At 53.3% G+C, this 20654-nt stretch overlaps 1 protein-coding gene across 2 annotated transcripts in view; it reads right to left on the bottom strand.

The window, feature by feature from the left end:
- Positions 1–20654, bottom strand: part of TRAF3 (TNF receptor associated factor 3) — a 117430-nt gene that overhangs the window by 5482 nt on the left and 91294 nt on the right. For both annotated transcript variants that reach the window (XM_065906255.1, XM_065906254.1), the window contains exons 5-11: positions 20243–20347; positions 19450–19617; positions 14511–14591; positions 11938–12012; positions 10081–10173; positions 5642–5782; positions 284–458 (exon numbers count right to left, since the gene is read on the bottom strand). In XM_065906255.1, the coding sequence (XP_065762327.1) occupies positions 284–458; positions 5642–5782; positions 10081–10173; positions 11938–12012; positions 14511–14591; positions 19450–19617; positions 20243–20347 (838 nt within the window). The remainder of the gene's footprint in view (positions 1–283; positions 459–5641; positions 5783–10080; positions 10174–11937; positions 12013–14510; positions 14592–19449; positions 19618–20242; positions 20348–20654) is intronic.

Genomic DNA, 20654 nt, shown 5'->3' with positions numbered 1-20654 from the left:
TCCTCCCGGTTAATCCTGCTCAGGCGGTTTTAGGACGCTCCCTCAGCAACCCCCCTCCCTGCTCCAACGGCCCGGTGGCTTCTAGGCATCAACCACGCTGCCGGGCTGGCCGGGTCCCCCGCCGCCTGCTGTCCCCTGGCCTTCCTGAGCAGCTCCGCAGGCCCGCTCCTCCGGCGTCTGCCGTTGCCCTCCGCGCCTAGCGCAGGAAGCTGGTCACCCCGCAGGCCCGCCCCGCTCTCACGCACAGTCGGTCCCAGCACCAGCCTGGGACCCAAGGGCTCACCAGTGTTGCGCGCCGCCTGCCCCGCGCTCTTGTCCACGCTCTCCAGCTCGGTCACCCGGTTCTGGAGGGACTCCACGCTACTCTTCATGCTGTCCGCCTCCTCCCAGTTCTGCCGGAAGGGCCGGATCTCCTTGTCGAGCTCCTTCAGTTTCTCTGCTTGGCTGTCGATGACTCGCTTCCAAATCAAAGTGTCAGAAAGGCAGAACATGGTTAGGACCTGCTGTGAGCACCGCGCCTCTGCAGACCCCTGCCGGCCCCCACAGGGTGCCTCCGCTCAGGCCCACAGGACCTCAGGGGCCCACAGGCCCTCAGGGACCCAGGCCCTAGGCCCAACTGCAGGGCACACAACCCCCATGTCCCTCTCTCCCAGCGTCTTAGCTGGGTCTGTGAGGGCCTCTGTCCCATGAAAGGTCAAGTGACCAGCAGGGGTGGAACTGTGAGCCTCCAGGGCCAGAGGGGCCGCTGTCTCTGCAGCTGCCGGGAGCACCAGAACCCCTGGGTTCCCGCACTGCCCCTGCTGCAGAGAGAACCCCTCCCCCCAGCAGGACAGGACCCTGGGGGAGGGGGGCGTCCTCGCCGGGTGAAGCAAAGAGGCCGGCGCCCATGGTGCCGGGTGAAGCAAAGAGGCCGGCGCCCATGGTGGGGGGGGGCTCTCCCTCAATGCGCTCGGTGCCCAGTGCCCTGTGCCTCCGTGGCAGAGGAGCTCTGCTGACAAACACGTGGCTGTCGACAGTGAGGCTTGATTTAAATCACTCAGAAACCCCCTTTTCCAGAAGCACATGACCAGCACACCTGTAGCCGTCACTGGAGGGGGGCCTGGGGCTGAACTGGGGGGTCCAGTTGGCAGGTCTGGCCTGCCCACTTGTAGATGAAGCCAGGATCTGAAGGGTTTTCACCTCGAAAACAATCTGCATTTTTGAAACAGAGCACCTGAAGGGGGGCGGCTTAGCCCCTGGAGCTGTGGGGCGAGGGGGCCACCCCCGAGGTCGCGGGCTGAGCAGGGGGAGCCCCGGGGGGCCTGCCGAGATCACTTCTCCTTTTGGGGCCCTATTTTTAAACCTCGAGGTTTCAGCGCCTTTGCTGGGTCTTAATAGCCGTGAAGGAACAAACATGCAAGCATGGGTTACTTTTCCGGGTAAAAAGTACAGTGTTAATCTTCCTCTTCTTTCCAAGAAACCCTGATATCAGCTAACATCTAAAAAGGAAGGATGACTTCTCTAAAGAACACGTCTCTCCACACTGAGAACACTTCGTTTTAAACACACATGGCGAGAGGCACGGCTGGCTCACAAAGTCTCTTTTCTGGGGACAGTGCTGTTGACACGTGTGAACACTCAAAGCCACGATGAATGTCTGACTGTTCTCCACCCGCTCAAGTGACAAAGCGACCACCCAGGCTGACGTGGGTGCTCATGAGGCTGGAGGGCGCTGACGGAAACCTAGACGCTCAGCACGGCTCCGAGGGGGCCCGCGGGGCGGCTGGAGCCCGGGGTGAGCGCGGGGCGGGCCGGGGTGGCCGAGGCCAGCTGCTCCTCACGTCCGAGCCCCCCAGCGGGGACCGCGCGGGACAGCAGCCTGAGGCCACGAGGCGCTCTGGGGACAGAAGCGACCGTAACGCCCCCACTACACACCAGGGGCGAGGAGTCAGCGGGCGGCGCCGGGCAGGAGGGGACACAGGACCGCAGGTGAACACACGTGCACACACACACACACACACACACACACACACACACACACACACCACCTACAGGAAGGGGAACGTGAACACACACACGCCCCACCCACAGCAAGGGGAGCGCGCAGTTGTCGAGCAGCCCCGTGGCTGGGTGGAGGCTGTGGGTGAGGGCAGCATGAGGACCCAGCCCCGCCTTCCCTGGAGGGTGCAGCGGACACCTCAGGGCTGACGAGCCGCCTCTGCCCAGCTGCCGCAGGATCTCTATAAACACAGACCTTACATGCAGGTGAGGGTTTTATTAGACAAAAGGGCTCAGGAGCTGAGGCGTGCACAGACCGCTCACGGCGTACGCACACCCGCGACAGGAGACCTGCTCACAGGGCGCCGGCCCCTCCGTCGCGCGCTCGGGCCCCTGGCGCTTACATCGCTGCCAGTCACCCGGCTGACGCGGGTGGGTTCTGGGCTCAGCAAGGGGCCCGGGGACAGGGTGGGACCCGCTGCCTGGGGGATCGCCGCATCATCCAACTGTTTAAGGAGAAAGGGACTTCCGCAGCGGTTAAGACCGTGCGCTCCCAGTGCCGGGGCACAGGTCAACCCGTCAGGGAGCCCAGACCCCACGTGCCGCGTGGCACGCAAGGAAACAGAACAGAAACGTCGTCACAAGTAAAGTTTCAAGAGACCAGCCTTCCAGGGATGGAAACACACACACTCTTCGGTTCCACCCTTTAAGCCCCTCTGCCTGCCCGGCCCGGGGCTGTCAGGACGCTGCCCTCCATGTGGACTCCTTCCAGGCCGGTTCGCAGGATTCAGACGGGAAGGACATGATGCAGAGAGCTACAGGCCTGTCACCAGTAGGTGGTCCGAGGCACCGGCTGGGGAAAGGCTTCCTGGAGGAGGGGGCAGCTACCCTGTCATCCGAGGAGGAGCCAGAGTCGGGACAGGAGGCGGGGAGAAGGTCCGGCCCGCCGCAGAGAGAGTGGCTAGGCGGCCACGTTCAATGGCGGCCAGCCAGCGGCGTCCTGAGCTGTGGTCCAGCCAGGGACCCTCCCCTGGCGGCCGGAAGGCTCTGAGGTGAGGACTGAGGTGCAGGGCTGAGCCAGGCTCTGTGGAAACGGTGGGGGAGTGCATCCACGACCTCGTTATGGACTCTCTCTTTTTCTTTTTGGTTATAAATGAACCTACCACTTCATACATACAATGGAATACTACACAGCCATAAAAAGTGAAATGATGCCAGATGGCACGATGAAAGTAGATGAAAATAGAGATTATCAGGTGAAGTCAGAAAGAGACAGATGTCATACGATATCACTTACATGTAGAATCTAAAACCAGACCCAAATGAACTCTTCTACGAAACAGAAAGAGTCCGACATACACAGAGACAGACCGACGGCTGCCAAGGGCGACGGGGTTGAGGGAGGGATGGATGGGGGCTGGGGTTAGCCAATGAGAACTACTGTATGTAGAATGGATAAACAGGGTCCTGCTATATAGCACAGGGAACGACATGCAACACCCTGTGACAAATCATAAAAGAAAAGAAAGCTAACAAAAAAGAACGTACACGTGTATCTATGTCCCTTCACTGTGCACCTGAATCTGTCACAACACTGTTAACTGGCTACACCCCAATACAAAATAAAAAGTTAGACAAAGGCAGAATGTATACACATCACTTTACTGACAAAAGCATCTAGTCACAGCTATGGTTTTTCCAGTAGTCATGTATGGATGTGAGAGTTGGACCATGAAAAAGGCTGAGTGCTAAAGAACTTATGCTTTCAATGGTGGTGCTGGAAAAGACTCCTGAGAGTCCCTTGGACTGCAAGGAGATCAAACCAGTCAATCCTAAAGGAAATCAATCCTGAACCTTCACTGGAAGGGCTGATGCTTAAGCTGAAGCTTCAACACTGTGGCCACCTGTTGCTAAGAGCTGACTCATTGGAAAAGACCCTGATGCTGGGAAAGACTGAAGGCAGGAGGAGACGGGGGTGACAGAGGATGAGATGGCTGGATGGCATCACCGACTCGATGGACATGAGTTTGAGCAAGCTCCGGGAGATGGTGAAGGACAGGGAAGCCTGGGGTGCGGCAGTCCATGGGGTCGCAGAGTGGGACACGGCTGAGCGACGACATGTATGTGTGTGACTGAGTCAGCCTGCAGTGCCGCGGTAGCTAACACAAGATTGTAAATCAACTACACTTCAATTAAAAAGTTTGGAAACCATTACATTAAAATAAGAACTAAATTTAAAGAAAAACAAACCCCTGCCTACTCATCCTTCCTTCGGTTGCTGACAGGCTTAACATCATTTCAAACCCTACGTCACCTCCTCGGCCCTCCCGCGCACCTCCGCCAGCCTGCGCACGCGGGCCCTGCTCACAAGACGCCGGCCTCGGTCCCAGCGTGCTGACCAGCGCCTCCGGGCCAGTGGCGGCACGCGGGGGGCCTCCCGCAGGAGCCCTGATGTTGTTTCACATGGCATCGCGCTTTTCTGGCTTGATTCAATACCTGTGACTGGCACCTTTTCTACTATAGCCTAATGTTTCATTGTGCTTTTCCTTGTCTCTGGACAACCACCAAGTTTAATACAGATGAAATTAATTTAGTAAGTCCCTATGCAATTCAAAGCACTATAACTAACCTCGACAATAAGATGGGAGGCAAGATGATCTCAAAGATGCTGTGACTCTGAGCTATTAGAAATATTTTATCTTCCAGGTAATTTAGGGAAACCCTGGGCACAAGCACGGGAAGACCATTCTGGCCACACAGGAGCGATTCTCGCCTGGAGCGTGTGATACACACAGGAACTATGGCCCTGAAGGCACACCCGAGTCGGCCGACAGGAGGACAGTGTCTGGACGGATGACCTACAGCAAGTACCTGATGGAAGCCCGAGTGGGTTACAGAGATAAGGAGCCACAATCTGATCGGGCGAGTTTGGGCGTCACCCTTCGCAGAGCAGCGAGGGCTTCCGTGTTTGGGGTGGAGGTACCTTTGGGTCACTATGGTGAGATAAAGTGATGTGAGTACCTGTGTCATTGGAAGATTCAGAACAGACAGTTTGGCTTCAGTTCACTTTAGGAAGTGAAACTACACAGTTACTCAGGAACAACATGAAATCTTAAATAATATTCATAAAAAGCTAATTGTAAAAAACCTAGGCTTTGGTCTTATTTCACCAACAATGAAGCAAAGGCACAGGAGAGAGGCGATGGGGCTGGGCCTCCAGGAACAGGCAGGAGGGGTGCCTGCAGCCTTCCAGGCCAGTTGCGGACCCAGGCGCCCCATGGACCCAGGCTGCCCTGTGAACCTAGGTCACCCGTGAACCCAGGCTGCCCCGAGAACCCAGGCTGCCCCGAGAACCCAAGCCACTCACGAACCCAGGCCAGCTGCGAACCTAGGTCACCCACGAACCTAGGTCATCCGTGAACCCAGGGCGCCCCACAAACCCATGCCTTCCTGTGAACCGAGGCCACCCCGTGAACCCAGGCCACCCTGCGAACCCAGGGCACCCCACGAACCCAGGCCACTTCCCGAGTTTCACTCAAACAAGAGAAACAAGCTGCACTGTGGACCAAGGTCAGGGCTTTGGCTCGGACGTCTCCCTGCGACAGTCCTGGTGGAGAACACGGACACATTCCCTCCAACCCAGCCACAGTCTTACACTTCTTACCTGTAAATGCAGTATTTTGGATTCATTATTTCGAAGCATTTCCTTCTGTCTCTCAATTTCAATTTCGAAGCTACATATCTGGTTGTGCAAACTCTGTATGCTCTTGTTTTTTTCTACACTTTCATTCTGCAGCAAGGAAACCTGAAAAAAGAAAGTGTCCAATTAAACAAACACCATGATCTTAACAAGAATTAACAACAACTCTAACACGAGTAATGAAATGTTGACAACACAGGTCCGCTCACTGGAAGTAGTTCCAGGAACAAGCCCCTCCCCACGGGAAAGGGGGTCCTGTCGTTCAACAGGGACACGAACCGCAGTTCTCAGAACCTTTCCTAGGAGTCAAGTAAGATGAGCTGAGTGCCTTTCAGAATAAGCAGGACGCTTTCTAAAGATTTTGCTGAAAACAAATAAATCTTTTATCAGAGTGGCTTTCACACTCTGATGAAGAAACAGTGGGAAACCCCTCCCTGCACCTCACCTCCTCGCTACGTACCTTGAACACATGTGCCTATTCCTAAAACAGGATCACAAAACCAAACCTGTCCTAATCAATTATAACGTACCTGGCACTTTCTATTTTATTCTATTTTACTTCTAAAAATGCTAGTTGCAACCCACTAAATTATTTCACAGCCACCAGTGGGCCACTCACCACCCTATGAGAAGCTCTCAGCAGAATGAGGGAGCAGGAAGGGGAGGGTCTCACATGTGCCGCAGAGAGTCCTTGGGGCAGCCTGCCACCCCACAGAGAGGGGATGCAGGTGGCGGAAGGGGGTTCCGGGGGACGGGGGTGTTGGGATTGCCAGGGGGTGGGGGTTCCGGGGGACGGGGGTGTCGGGGGAACTGGGGGCACCAGGGGATGGGGGTTCTGGGGGATGAGGGTATCAGGGGAACTGGGGGTGCCAGAGGATGGGGGTTCCGGGGGAAAGGAGTGTTGTGGGAGCTGGGGGCATCAGGGGATAGGGGTTCCGGGGGACGGGGGTGTCGGGGGAAGTGGGGGTGCCAGGGGATGGCGGTGTTGGGGGGATGGGATGCCGGGAGACCACGGCAGACCAGGAAGGGCCTGCTGGGGGCAGTTCCAAGCCCACCTTTGACATTTTCAAAGTTCCTTTCTGAAAAATAATCAGCTCCCAAGAACCAATTTACACAGATTTAAAAGCCCTGGGGTGAGGAATTCAAGGATGACTCTACAAGGCGTCTTCTCACAATGCTTCCACAAGGGGCACTCTGGACGGCCCTAGGGGCTCAGTGGTTAAAGAACCCACCAGCCAAGCAGGAGACCCCAGGGCACTTCAATCCTCGGAAGGGCTCCCTCTGCCAAAGGCCATCTCCGCCCACAAGCGCTGGGCCCCCCCGACACCGCCCTCCCCCCTCCCGGAAGACGGTGTGTTCCACCGCAGCTCCACTCGGAGATGCCCCCTAATACTGCCAGCACCTGAGGACCACCCAGCCACGCGACAGCTCATGGGCATCTCAGGTGACTTCTGGATTCCTGACCTCGTCCCCCTGAGGAACCACCAGCCCAAAGTCAGCGTCCTGCTTGGAGGCAGTACCTTTCGGGTGCTGTCTCAGTCTGTTTTATTTATAACAAACATATTTACAAAAGAATACAAAACCTGCAATATATATTTCAACTCCCCTAGGGTTTCACTCAGCACAAACACACTCTCTTTCCTAAACTATGCTGTCTCACTGGTCCTTGGTCTCCTGCAAGGACCAGCCTGTAGCATCCAGCCTGGGACGTGGGTGGCTGGCAGCAGTACCTTGCTTTTTCTAAAGTTACCACTCCCTCATTCCCATCCGTTGGAGATGGACACAGTTCCTGGGCTCCGGCCTCCCGCCGTGGTGGCTCTCGTGCTGCTAAGCCCGGGCTCCAGGGCGCGCAGGCTGGGCTGCTCTGCGGCACGTGGGATCTTCCCGACTCAGGGATTGAACCTGTTTCCCCTGCGCTGACCGCAGATTCCCACCCACTGCGCCCCCAGGGGAGTCCGCCACATCAAACTCTTGATGTCTTTATAGAGGGATTGCCCTTAAACTTAGTTTCCTTTATTTACATATTTTAATGAAGGATGCCAGCCCCTGGGTGCCAGCAGACCCCCGCTTTCATCCTCCCACCAGGTGACGCCGCAGGCAGAGGGAAGCCCACCGGCAGCTGTGCTTCCCAGTATCCACGCAGCAGACCGAGCAGGGTCCCCCCGAGACCCTCTTCCCCGAACATACCCTCCACCCCCGCCTGTCGGGGGCACCCTAAGACTTCCTTGTGACTTAAGCTTTCCTAAAATGTAGGATGGGTGTTTTCAGGTCCGGACTTTAAACAGTTTTGTTGTTCTTTTTTTTTTAAGTTGGACTGTGCATGTAATAATTGGTCTTTCCAAATCAACTCAAATGTTCTATTTTCTACCCTAGATGAACAAAATAACTCAAGATCCAACTGAATAGTTCTATGATGAGAAACAAATTCCCACTTGAAGAAAACACAAACATCTCCATTTGTTGTCCAGGTTTGCTCTTGGGCCCAGAGAAGAGATGCCAGCTTCTCACGGACACAGGAAGGGTGCGCAGGGCAGAGGCCTGGCTGTCCCTAGTGGGGGGTGGGCTCAGGGAGGGGCTCACCCCTGAGCAAAGCCACGGGAGCAGACGTTTCAAATCCCCCCCCCCCCCCGGCTGGTGTGTGCTGTGCAAGGGGGAGGGCCGCTGGGGAGGGGGTGTGGGCCGTGAAGCCGGGTCCCGGGGTTCCCAACGGTGCCAAGAGGATGCCCTCAGGGTGCTGAGGTGGCAGGGCAGGAGGGCGCAGGACGGGATGACCCCCATCTCCCCTTCCTGCATCCTGGACGGGATGACCCCCATCTCCCCTTCCTGCATCCCGGGAGCCCTCCTGACAGCCCCGCCAACAACCGAGGGGGTGAGCATACCCCCAGCCCACAGTTATGTAACCAGCACAGCTGGAACAAAACCAATACACTTTATAGGAAAGGGAGAACCTTTTAGATAAATGAGAAGCCGTATCTGTGAGAGACCAAAAGCCCTGCGATCTATGCCCATAGTTTGAAAACGCAGAAACAACGCCTGCTTCAAAAAGAGGAGAAAAAAGGATTCATAGGTAAACCATCGCTGAACTCAGAGCAAATATGTGCTCATGGGAAAGTTATAAATCATTCATGTAACACAGATTCTATTTCACGGTCAAACAGAAGGCTCTTCCTGTCCCACACAGCACACAAAGCCTTTCACAGCTTCTCATCTCCAGCTTAAGCATTTATACTAAAAAAAATTTAATGTCATATTTAATAAACATCTTTTGATTTAAAACTTTACACTCCTTCAAGCACATTTACATTTTAAATTGCTTGGGTTTAACACTCAAAACAAGATATTCAAATCTTTACAAACCTTTAGAAAGCAAACATCAACTCCCCGGGCTGCCGAAACTCATCCCAGCGCCCTCCCATCACATGTTCTCAACACATGTTTGCTGAATATCAAACTAAGTTCTTATTTTTGTATACAAGCCATAAGCCACAGTGGGAGATCTATAACCTTCTTCTCTTTCAAGCCTTGGAGGTTTTCATCCTTTCTTTGGGAAAGCAGGCCTGGCAATCTGAGCACCACATAACGAACCCCCCCCCTGCCCCCGGAAGGAGTGTTCTGTGGGCAGGCGCCTGCTAATAAGGAGGGGAGTGCAGACCCCACAGCGGGGCTTCGGGGAGACGCCCAGGAGAGCAGGTGTGTCTGGGGAGGGGCTGTGTGGCCCCCCAGACTTCCACAATCAACTGTAACCCTGGTATCCCTGGTTGGGGAAGTAAGATCCCACATACTGCGGGGAAGCCCGTGCGCTGCAGTGAAGACCCGGCACGGTCCAGAAACAAAAAAGGACAACGAAGAACAGTAACACTGGTGATGTGGACACGTCCTTCCCTCCTGTCTCTCAGAGGGCCACACACGTGACACCGGCACCCTTCCAGACTGGGGCTGGCAGACTTTCTGTAAGCAATCAGAGAGTAGTATTTGGGGGCTGTGCAGTCCACACGGTCTCCGCGTCAACGCTGCCGTCCTGGTCTGAAAGCAGCCGTGGGCAATAGGGAAGTGAGTGCGCGTGGCCCCGTTTCAATAAAGCTTTATTTACAAAAAGACAGGGTTGGGAGGTGGACACTGGAAGCGACAATCCCTGTTCTAACTCAATACTAAGAGAATCACCATGTGAGTTTTTTAAAAAGCACTTTATACACACTTGGCAACTAAAAAACAAAAAGCAAGCTAGCAAAACCACACACCTGCACTTATAAACTCAAGATCGCTTGAGAAGAATTTACTTTTTTGACACTTCATGCTGTTTCTTTTATCCAAAACCCATTACTAAATAAAAAGAAGGCTTTCTTCTTCACACAACAGGAAGAAACTGTAAGAAGCCAGCAGAGGCCGGGAACGGCGGGGCGTACCTTCTTCTCCAGGGAGTTGCTCCACTCCTTCAGCAGGTTGACATGCTGCACTGCGGAGCTGGCCTCGTGGGCCTTGATCTGCTGGTTTGTCCCCTGAGAACAAAGAGGAGACGCGGTCAGCCAGCCTCCCTCGGTCAGAGGCTCCGACCCTCAGACGACCTCACGCCAGCACCGGACATGAAGGGGGGGACTGAATCGGGGAAGGCTCACAGGGCATCTCCAGCCTCCAAGGGCTGCGCTCAATGACCCCTGATCTACCGTGTGCAGGTGAGGGGGCTGCGCCCAGAGGGACTGCGTGGCTCAAGGATGAGGCGCTGCGATTCCGCGCCCACTGCCTCGAGGCCGTGTGCCTCACTGACCCCTCAGTTTACCTACGCTTCAGACCTCCAACATTGAGAAATTAAATTTCAGACATATCCCTTTTGTTCCTTAGTAAGTTTTCTGCACTAAAATATAAACGGAAAACGTTGAGACATCTGCAAGTCGTAGCTAGATGGTGCTACAATAATCTAGTGAATGGGTAACCAAAGTAGGATTCTAAGTAATCTATTAAGATATTAACTTACTAGTGAAATACTAGTATCAGGAAATGCACTGTCCCTAACTATTCTAAGTATACTTAGAAAGTTACGTACAGAACATAAACAATCTACAGAGTACATAAGATGTAGACCATCTCAGAGTCAATAATGAGCATGTGAAATAGTACTTCACATATCTAAGAAAATAAATGGTATAAGAATGTAATTTGTTTTTGATCCTGGAAAATTTAAAAGCCATGGAAAGCATTTTGATGATCTCCAAAACATATACTCTGTACATAGAATATTCATATATATATGTTCATACAAGTATTGCTATATATCAACATATATATATATACATACACAGAATGAATGATATATAAGTACATACGACATAACAGTGGTGAGGGCTCAGTCTCCTTAAGAGACAAGCAGAGGGAAAGCTATCTTCATCCTTACTCTCAGGCTTTTTACTTTCTAAGAAAATGCTGAGATGCCAATAACTCTGCACTGATTCCATAATAATGTATTGATAATACATAAAAATCAAATATAAAATGCTTTAATTGAAGTATATACTGCCCTTTGATAGTTCTAAAATGAAGATATACATTTAAATGAAAACTAGTTCAAATTCACTAGCAATCTCAGGTGTGTTAAAAAAAAAATCACTTTCTAAGAAAATGTTGAGATGCTAATATCCCTGTTCTGACTTCACAATAATGTATTGGTAATACATAAAAATCAAATATAAAATGCTTCAACTGGAGTACATACTGACCTTTGATAGTTCTAAAATCAAGATATACGTTTAAATGAAAACTAGTTCAAATCCACCAGCAATCTCAGGTATGTTAAAAAAACAAGAAAACCAGGAACAGATTTCTCACGGCACAGGCATGGCAGTGGAAGAGACTCCTCTCCGCCTGGCAATCTGGGAGGTGTGGCATGTACACGGGACACACTAGGGACACACGCGTGTGCAACCCTCACCGTGGGGCACTGGTGCACACGCTGCTGAAACCACGTCCAGGGTGCCGCAGTCTACCTAGAAACCCCACCCCACGTCGGTCCTGCCGGTTTGAATGGGATCCTTCTGCTGAGGCATTAACTCCCCCTCAGCACAGGCATCCACCTGAAGGCTCACGATACCCCCGGCCTGAAAAGCGGCCCCCACGGCTGCCGCACACGGTTTGTCGCCCGTGTGAAGCTGGCGACTCAGTACCGTAACAAATCGGAAAGCCCAGAGCTCGCATGTTAAAATGTCAACACAGTTAACTTTCTCTCATGGAGGAACGTCAGTGACTGGGAAGGACGAATGTCGGATACTGACCTGAAAAATGCAGCCATAGCGCTTAAAACTACAGGTGCTGGGGGCATTGACACACTCTGACAAGTGTGCACTCAACTGCAACGGGAAAGAGACGTGAGTTGTGGCACAAACGTTTGCATGAAAATGTTCAAACATATCAAGGGCACAGGCAGCATCTGGGTTCCACTATTACGAATGGGGCTTGTCGGCTACAGGTGTGTTTACACCACCTGCTTCCTAGACTTCTACCCAGTAAATATACAGCGTCATCACGTGTATACACATATATACACCAATATACAGAAATACATTTACTGTAACATTTCTTACATTTGCGGCTATTTTTAGAACAACTTTTGTGACACGCTGTCTGCAGAATTTTAAAAAGAAAGGAAAAAAAAAAACATAAACTGAAAAGCACATTTAAAGACTATAAACAAAAAAATTGCATGAAACACAAAAAATAGAAAGCATTCCGATGTAGCTGGGCCACACACCTCGTATACAGTACACAGAAGTAGGTGTCTCTCTCCAGGGAAGCGCACACAGGCACCCCCAGCCCCCCATGCTCACGACAACTGCAGAGGGGACTCTCCTTCTGAAAAGACTCTCCTCCCTCAGTTTGGCCAGAAATTCATGTGGCTTTTCAGAGACCCCTGAGTCATCTTAACAACATGGATCGTAATGTGCTCCACTCCACTTCACGGAGGACAACTACGAGGGACGGGGCGGAGCTCGTCCGGCCAGGAGGAAGCCCGTGCTCCGCTTCAACGTTGGCAAATTGTCAAACACACACTGCTCAGGGTGCCCCTCAGGAGAGGGGGAAATGGAAACATCTGCATTTTAGAGACACGGCGTTTTGCGTTAGGCTAATACAATTTTAAAGATGATCTCTTTCTTTACTGGAAACTCAAGGGACAGATCTTTACAGAAAACGATCAGACCCTGAATCAGCGGAGCGGTTTGTGAGCGCGGTGCAGGGGGGCCCGGGAGCGCGCCCTCCCGGGAGCCAGCGCTTGTAGGACATTGCTCTGGTGGGCGCAGCTGGGTTCGATGCCTTCTCTTCTGCTCTCTGGGACAAAGTCCCCTCCCACCAGGTCCGTACTCAGGACGACAGGGAGAGGCTCACAGCATGGCCAGACTGCTGGCCGTGCCAGTTACAGGACAGGCCCGAGGGGCCCACCTGCCCGTTGCCAAGGCCACCCCGGAAGAAGGTCCGGGCCGGGGCGGGGTGGTGGTGGCTGCTCCTGCAGGAAGCAGCCAGGAGGCATGTGGCAGGTGGCAGGTACAGAAATTCAGCAGGCAGCCGTGTGTGCAGGGACGTCAGTGTGAAAATCGCAAAACGTTTTCTTTCACTGCCATCAGTACAGTTGTAAATCCAACCAGCGAACACGTCTAATGTTAAAATTGGGGACATATCGAGTTTAGCGCTATTTTCTACACCTATAAGCTCAGGATGGTACTTCCCCTAAATTGGCTTCATCATCATTAGTCTCAGAGCCCTACAGAATTTAGGGGAGCTCGGGGCTAGAGCAAGAACCATCCATAAAATGGTACCCTTCACCAGAAACCCGAGATGAATGCAGCTTTAAAGATTTTTAAAAATAAAGATAACTTAAAGGCAAATGGAGACAATTTTGTTCCTAATATAGATAGCCCTGCGTGAGTCAACACTGAGGAAAGTATATGGAACCCTGGAAGTTATTTCCACAGCAGCCTCTTCGTAGGTTCACTTTAACAGAGGGACTCCCCAGCCGTGGAGACAGGGCCCTCGCTGTTCTCTGAGGCATGGCCAGGGGCCCAGGGACCACCGTCACACCCGGCGAGACCGGCCCCTGCCCAGCAGGGACGTCCGGGACGGGGCACCTCGGTGAGAGGGGCTCTGGGGTCCTCCTGCGCCCGTGTCCCTGGCCTCAGGGACGGGAGAGGCTGACCTCCCTGCCCCTGCAGTGTCCAGGTGTCAAATCCCAGGCGGCTGAGAAGGGCTGAAGTGAGCAGGTTCCTCAGGCCAGAGCACCGAGGCCCGAGGGCGCTGGGCGTGGGGACCAGGGCCGCGGGCACCCCAAAGCCCATGGGCGCCCCCACGGCTCCCAGAACAGCAGCTAGATATACCCTGGTCAGACAAGGCGACTGCGGAGTCCACCTGCCTCAGGGACAGTCCAGGTTCGCCAGTCCGCCGTCCGGGCACCTCCCCACCGCCCGCCACCCGCCACCCTCTCACCCCAGGGCAGACCCCGCACAGCCTGTGTGGCCGAAACGGCTCATGAACATCTCTCAGTTAGCTGATTTTCCTGAGACGCTCATAGAGTCATTCCTATTCTACAGATTTAAACCTAAAAAGGGTCGCCCCTGCTTGCACTGTAAATATTCCCGTTTTCTCAGTTCTTAATGATATTTTTGCTCTGAATTCACCACTCTGTAGCTTTTAACTGCTTGTTTCTGAAATATCTGATTTCCAAGAATAGCATGAGTTTTTTCATCGTCCTACGCTATCACCACCATGATCTGTGACGACCACGGGGCCTCGGCGTCAAGGGGGAAGTGGGGACCCGAAGGACCCCCAGCTCCTCCAGGGGCCCAGCCACACCCCTCACCTCGCTCCTCAGAAGGGTCTGGACGCTGCACTTGTGTGGGCAGGACACCACCACGCAGGGACACTCTGTGTCTTCGTGTTTCTGGAGGAGAAAGAGAAACCGTTGCCAACTCGGAAACACACGACCCGCCTTCCCTCAGAGGCCGCCGGCGTCCCCACGAGGCCCCAAGAGAAGCCCTCTGTCCACAGTCCTGTCCTCGGGTCCCAGGGCTCCCACCACACCTGGACGGGTCGCTCTGTTACAGAAGCGTGAGTGCTGAGAAGGCAGGCACTCACCAGAGCGCCCCAGAGCTGACTGGTCGGAGCGACTCACGAGCGGCCACGCTGCCCCCCGGCCGCGGGCCCCGCCCCAGCCCGCCTGTGCCCTCCACCTGCGTGCCCTCCAGCCGCGTCCCCGGGGCCGACGCCGCCCCGCCACCTGTGCCCGGCAAGCTCGCTCACTCGGGGGTGGACGCCGGGGCCCAGCCTCTGATGGCTGGGGCGGACACTTCCCCTTGGCTTCTCAGCTTGGAGTCTGGAAATGATGCTTCTCCAGAGCCTGAAAACAGTGTGATCCCCAGGAAGTTAAATGTCTGTGCTGAGAGCTGGATTTCCTTCAATGCAAGGGCAACGTAGGGATGTTCCAGTGAAGCCCTTCTCTGGATGGCACAGATTTCAGCACAGAGCCTGGGTGGTGGCCTCTGCCGAGCTCAGTGCCACGGGCACCTGCTGGCACCCGTCTGTTACACCTGCCACCAGAAAAGCACAGGCCAGAGCTCCCGAGGCCAGCAAGCCCGAGCAGGCCTGGAGACAGCACCTCGAGACACGTGACAGAGGCCGCACAGGCAGATCCAGAGCCGCCATGAAACACGACTGTGGGGCCAGGCTTCAGAGGGCAGCACTCGGCAGGAGGAGGGATGGTGGGCTCCCCTCGGGCCCAAGAACACTCCGGTTCTGCTGGCACGCTGCACCGGGCAACCCTAGGCACGTGCCGTCTGACCGGCAGGAGTGCGGGCCAAGGACACAGCGCCCGCAAGGACGCTTCTCTGGCCCAGAGGCCAGTTGTCCTGCCGCCTGCAGTCCCCGGCCTGGCTCAGCCGGGCAGGCGGGCCGTGTGGACAGGACCCCTCTGCTCCCGAGTGTGGTCCCGGAGGCCCCCAGAGCCTCCAGCGCCTGCAGCGGGCGAACCCATGGCTGTCTTGAGCTCATCGGAAAGCTCTTGGCTGGACTTTGCCTGACCAGCACCTCCCGCGAGGGGACCCCCTCACCCTAGGAGTTCCCCGGTGACAAGTCAAGGCTTCATGCGTCTTTCAGTGGGACATCTCGGCCAGACAGCGTCATCTCTAGGCGGGGAGTGACCAGTCCTCCCTCAGAGGGCAACGGTAAGAATGGAGTCAGTCCCGGGCCTGGAGAACGGACGTGGCCACTGCTCCAGATGCCATGCCTCCCTCCCAAAGCTGCCCGCGACCCCAGCCTCATTCACCGGGCCGAGCCTGCCTGGCCTTGGGTCAGCCTGGCCCAGGACAGCAAGAAGCGGGGATGGACAGACCGTCACCCCGCGGCAGGGGTGTGGGGAGAGCGCCGGGGCTGGGGTCACAGGAGCAGCACTGAGCTGACGCAGGGGAGGGGCCGTGCGCTGAGGAGGCAGGCAGGGGGCCGCGGGGGGAGAGGCTGGGGCTGCACGCCAGGCCCGTCAGGAGCTTCATGTGCGCTGTAGACCTGAGCAAGGACGATCAAAACTGGCTTTTCTGGCTATCGGAGGGTAAGCATCTCACATGGGATTTCGGGGGTTTTGCTAGTTCTGTCAAACCTTCCCATCTCCAACAGTGATGGGTGAAAAAGGCAATGGTGTGACTTGCGATTCTTTAATGTGTAGCTATCAGCATGCTCTTTATTTTAAGCATTTCTATTTTCTGTGACTTGCCATTTATAGCTTTGCCCACTGCAGTGGGTCGAACAGTGACCCCTGAAATATCCCCCCCGGACCTCAGAATGTGACCGTGTTTGAAAAGAGGGTCTCTGCAGATGTAATGAGTTAAGAGGTGACCCTTGGCCACCCTTTATAATTCTTGACTTTTCACAAATTAACAGAACTGTTCAAAGAGAATGATACACTATAATCTCTGGGCTAAATGGAAGAGTTTTTTTCTGATGCTTTATGCTAACAGACTAAAAAAACAAACTCAAAAAGACCTGACACACCAATACCATGGTTTAAAGATAGAGAAGAACTGCTCATAAGAACTTGAGTGTCTCTGTGCTTTATCAGTCTACACTTTATCAACACTTGATGTACTTGTCACAGCACAGAATGCAGGATGAGGAGGAAAGTCAGGATGACCTGGGGCTTCAGGCCCAAGTTAAACAACTGCGCTTTTTAAAACCAGACTTAAGGCCTGAGAGGACGAGACTGTAGGAGAGCTGAAAGAACAAGACTTGGGAGTCGAATTCCGCCACTGCCGACAAGATGGGGGCCCTTTCCTGGCGGGGGAGGAAGCACAGGTGTGGCTGCCTGCTGGCGCCGGGGCCCTGACCCCCAAGCAGGCGTGCTCCCCACAGTGATCACAGGCGGACAGAAAGTAAGATCTGCCCCGAGACGCACTGCAGGGTCCACACCCTGAAGACACACCAGGACATCTCCATCACTGAAGGGCAGGAAGATTTAGGAGGAATATTTACTCGGACAACTGAGGTCCCAAACTTGTAGGCACTGCTTTGCGCCTCTGCACCTGCTGTCTCTGTCTCCTCTTCGCAGTCAACACATTTAAGACCCCACATCAGGTCAGATGCCACTTCCTCTCCACAGCCTCATGGACCCTGTCAGGCCAGGTGAACCGGCCCTTCCCACACCAGCATTTACACAGTTGTGTAACTGGCTGTCTCCCCCACCAGAGGGTGGAGTGAAGGGGAGAGACTGTGATTTGTTCTCTTGTGTGTCCTGGGCAACTAGCTTGGGGTCTGGTGCCCCGTGGGTATTCAACAAGCATTTCACAACTCCACGAGCGATGCTGTTATTCCAAAATCCACCTCTTCGCAGGCTTGACTGAAGCTCAGAGTTAGCTACTGACAAGCTGTTTAACTCACATGCTCTACAATTCTTTCTCAAATGAAAATTAATTTCTGAATTCTATTCTGCAAATAAAGGTAATTGATTTCTGCAAGAAGCAAAGTATAACTTTGATAGCAACATAGTGATATGTGTAAGGTCAGGAGGATTGCTCATTGGGTACATGTTGCCTTCACTCAAATTTAATTACTGAAGAAATTATTCAATTATGAAAAATACTACTGCTATTTTCCAAAGGGGAGGGCACTTAAAGGTTATTAATAACCAGAAACAACAATCTTACAGGAAACAGACTTCACAATGGAAGAAAGTCACAGGCACAGAAAAGTTAAACAAAGAAGGTCAAGTGGAGGTTACAGTGATTACTCTCACATCATACAGAAAAACAAAGACAACCGTTTCTAAATGGGGGTCAGTTCATGCTCCCGAACATCTGCCAGGAACGAGACGTGGTCCTCAGGCCTGGCTGCCTGTCCACGGTCCCTCTGTCTGTTGACCCACCAGTCACTGGCCTGCTGGGTTCAGAAGCCCAGCCCCGCCCCTGGCTCCACCCCCCAGCAGCACCACCCACCTGCCCCACCACGCCCCCGTCTCCCTCTGAGACGTCACCTTCGCAGGAATCACCCTCGGGGCCCTGGCCGCCCCTCCGCTGGATGACCCCCCTTGCTTTGCAGGCTGTAAGCTCTGTGCAACCAGGCCTCTGGCCTTGCCTGGCCCTGCTCTCTACTTGCTCCAGGCCCTGGGCTGCCAGGACCACCTGTTAACACACCCTGTGGCCCAGACCACTCCCTCCTCCCCAGAGCCCGCTCTCGCCCTCTGAGCCACACCTCAGCATCCCCTGCTCTAGTTATAAGCGCTGGGCATCCGTTCAACTCACACTCCACGCTCAAGTCACTGGCTAATCCCACTGGCTCTGCATAATGCTGACCACATCTGCCCCTTGCTCAGAGCTGCCCAGACCCCCACCTCTAGTCTGCTCCCATCAACTTCCCACCTCACCCCTGCCCTGTCCAAGGCAGCCCCTGAAATTCAGCTGCCGAGTTCACTCCATCTCAGAGCCAGAGTTACCCGAGGCCGCTCCCTCTGCCCCGACGCTCTTCCTGCATCGACCCGACAGCCTTGGAGGGGCCTGCCCTCACCACCCCACCTCCCATCTTTATCGTATTGATGACCTCTTCCCACTGGAAGATGAGGTCACCCTGAACCCCCAGCCCCGAGAACAGCACCCAGCACACAGTAGGTATGCAGTAAATATGTACTCAACAAGCAAATATTCGACAGTGTCCACACCGCTGACTCTTTTGGACGCTTGTCCTCTATCCCAACACCTGTTTCTCTTTAATTTACACATAAGTGATCTGATTCTAACATGCGCACAATATAAAACTGTGCGGAAGCAGGGGAGGCACGAAAAAAGGTTAACTTCTCTCTCCCCAAGAGAGACAGCTGTACTTCAATGCTGCGGGATGGATCCCCCTGCTGGAGTCATGGTTACAGTCTTAGAGCCGCAGAATGGTTACGTGATCCAGCAAGATTTTGAGGCTATTCCCTGGGACAAGTGGAAAATTCTACCTTCTTTTGAATAATCAGTCTTCATTCTTTTTTTTTTTTTTGACAGCCCAAATGACAGTCGATCAAGGCAACGGCAAATGCTAATTGCATAAATCAAAATGGGCAAAACAAATACAGCTTAGCTCTGAAATAAAGTCAGATGAAAATTGCTAGTTATGCCTATCTTTTCTCTCTATTTCTGAGAACAGTCATTTGGCAAGCTATTCTGCGGACAAACGGCACCTGGATGGAGTGGAAGGTGGGGGGCGAGAGAACACCGCACCTTCTGTGGACAAAAGGCGCCTGGATGCAGCGCAAGGTGGGGAGCGAGCAAACACCGCACCTGCAACGTGATCATCGGGACCTGGCTCTTGCAGTGGCTGCAGGTGGCCTCGCGGTATTTACAGGCCTTCTCCACGTGGTCGCGCAGGTCTTTCCTCAGGACTTTCTCTTTGCAGTCTGCTCGGACACATGAGAGCTCCTCAAACTGGCAGTCATTCTTCAGATGTACCTGGAAGGCAGACAGTTCGTTTGGAGCTCTTCATCGGCAGACCTCCAGTCTGAAATACCAACTCTAGCCTCTGTGCAGTCAAATCCTACACAAGCGTCTCCATCTGCTGCTCCACCAGCTCCTCTCAGAGGAGAATGACGAACATATCAAGAGGTGCTGAACTTCATACTCCACTGAGTGATTACTCAAACCATACTGCTTTTGAAGAACTCAGTCTATTAGCCTTTCCTCCTGGATAAATAAATAGTTATCCACCAAGGACTTCATTTTGTTCTAATTCAAATATCCTTCCAGGAATAAATATGACAGTAATCAAAAAAAAAAAAAAAAAAAAAAGAAAAAAAAGAAGTTACATGGAATTTTATGGTTATAAAAAGGAGAAGGTTTAAATGGGCCTTCTATAATTAACATTCAATTCAGATTTCTTTCTGCTCTAAATACGGTAGGGTGCTCAAAAACCAATTGACATCTCTGTCTGTGATGTCATAAAAATAACACTTGACACCCAAGTGGCTCTGCCTGCTCTCCTACTTGGCTGTGTCTGAGAGATGAATGCAAATACGGTCTCAGGGGCTCCTCCGTGCTGATCGGGGACCGGTGTTTCTGGACAGCTCGCCGCACTCACCAGCAGGTGCCCCAGGGCCAACTGCTCTGCACAGCCCCGGCCCTCGTTCCGACAGAATATCTGAAGGGCCAGAATCTCCCTCTTGCAGCAATTATCCTTAAACACCTGAAATTGAAAGATAGCTATTTTAGAGGATTAAGATTTCTTAATCTCCGCATGCTGCTACTTTAGACAAGGCAAAACCACTCTAAAAAGTCATGAGCACATCCCTGAAGAGGGTTCAGAAAGCACTAAGGACCGTTTTAACGTCTAAGTGCGTAGAATGAAGGAGCCATCCCCACCAAGAGACATAGTTTACATGATACAACCTTAACTACCAACTTTCAATGGATAAACCCAAAGAAAGCAAATTATACTGAACAACGGAAGATCACTTTGGAGCATCCAAACGTTTTAGATGGACTCTGACATT

The sequence above is a fragment of the Muntiacus reevesi genome, chromosome 15 (assembly GCF_963930625.1).
Source record: "Muntiacus reevesi chromosome 15, mMunRee1.1, whole genome shotgun sequence".
NCBI lineage: Eukaryota > Metazoa > Chordata > Mammalia > Artiodactyla > Cervidae > Muntiacus > Muntiacus reevesi.
The sequence above is the reverse complement of the archived record's forward strand: the minus strand, read 5'-3'. Positions and strand labels throughout refer to the sequence as shown.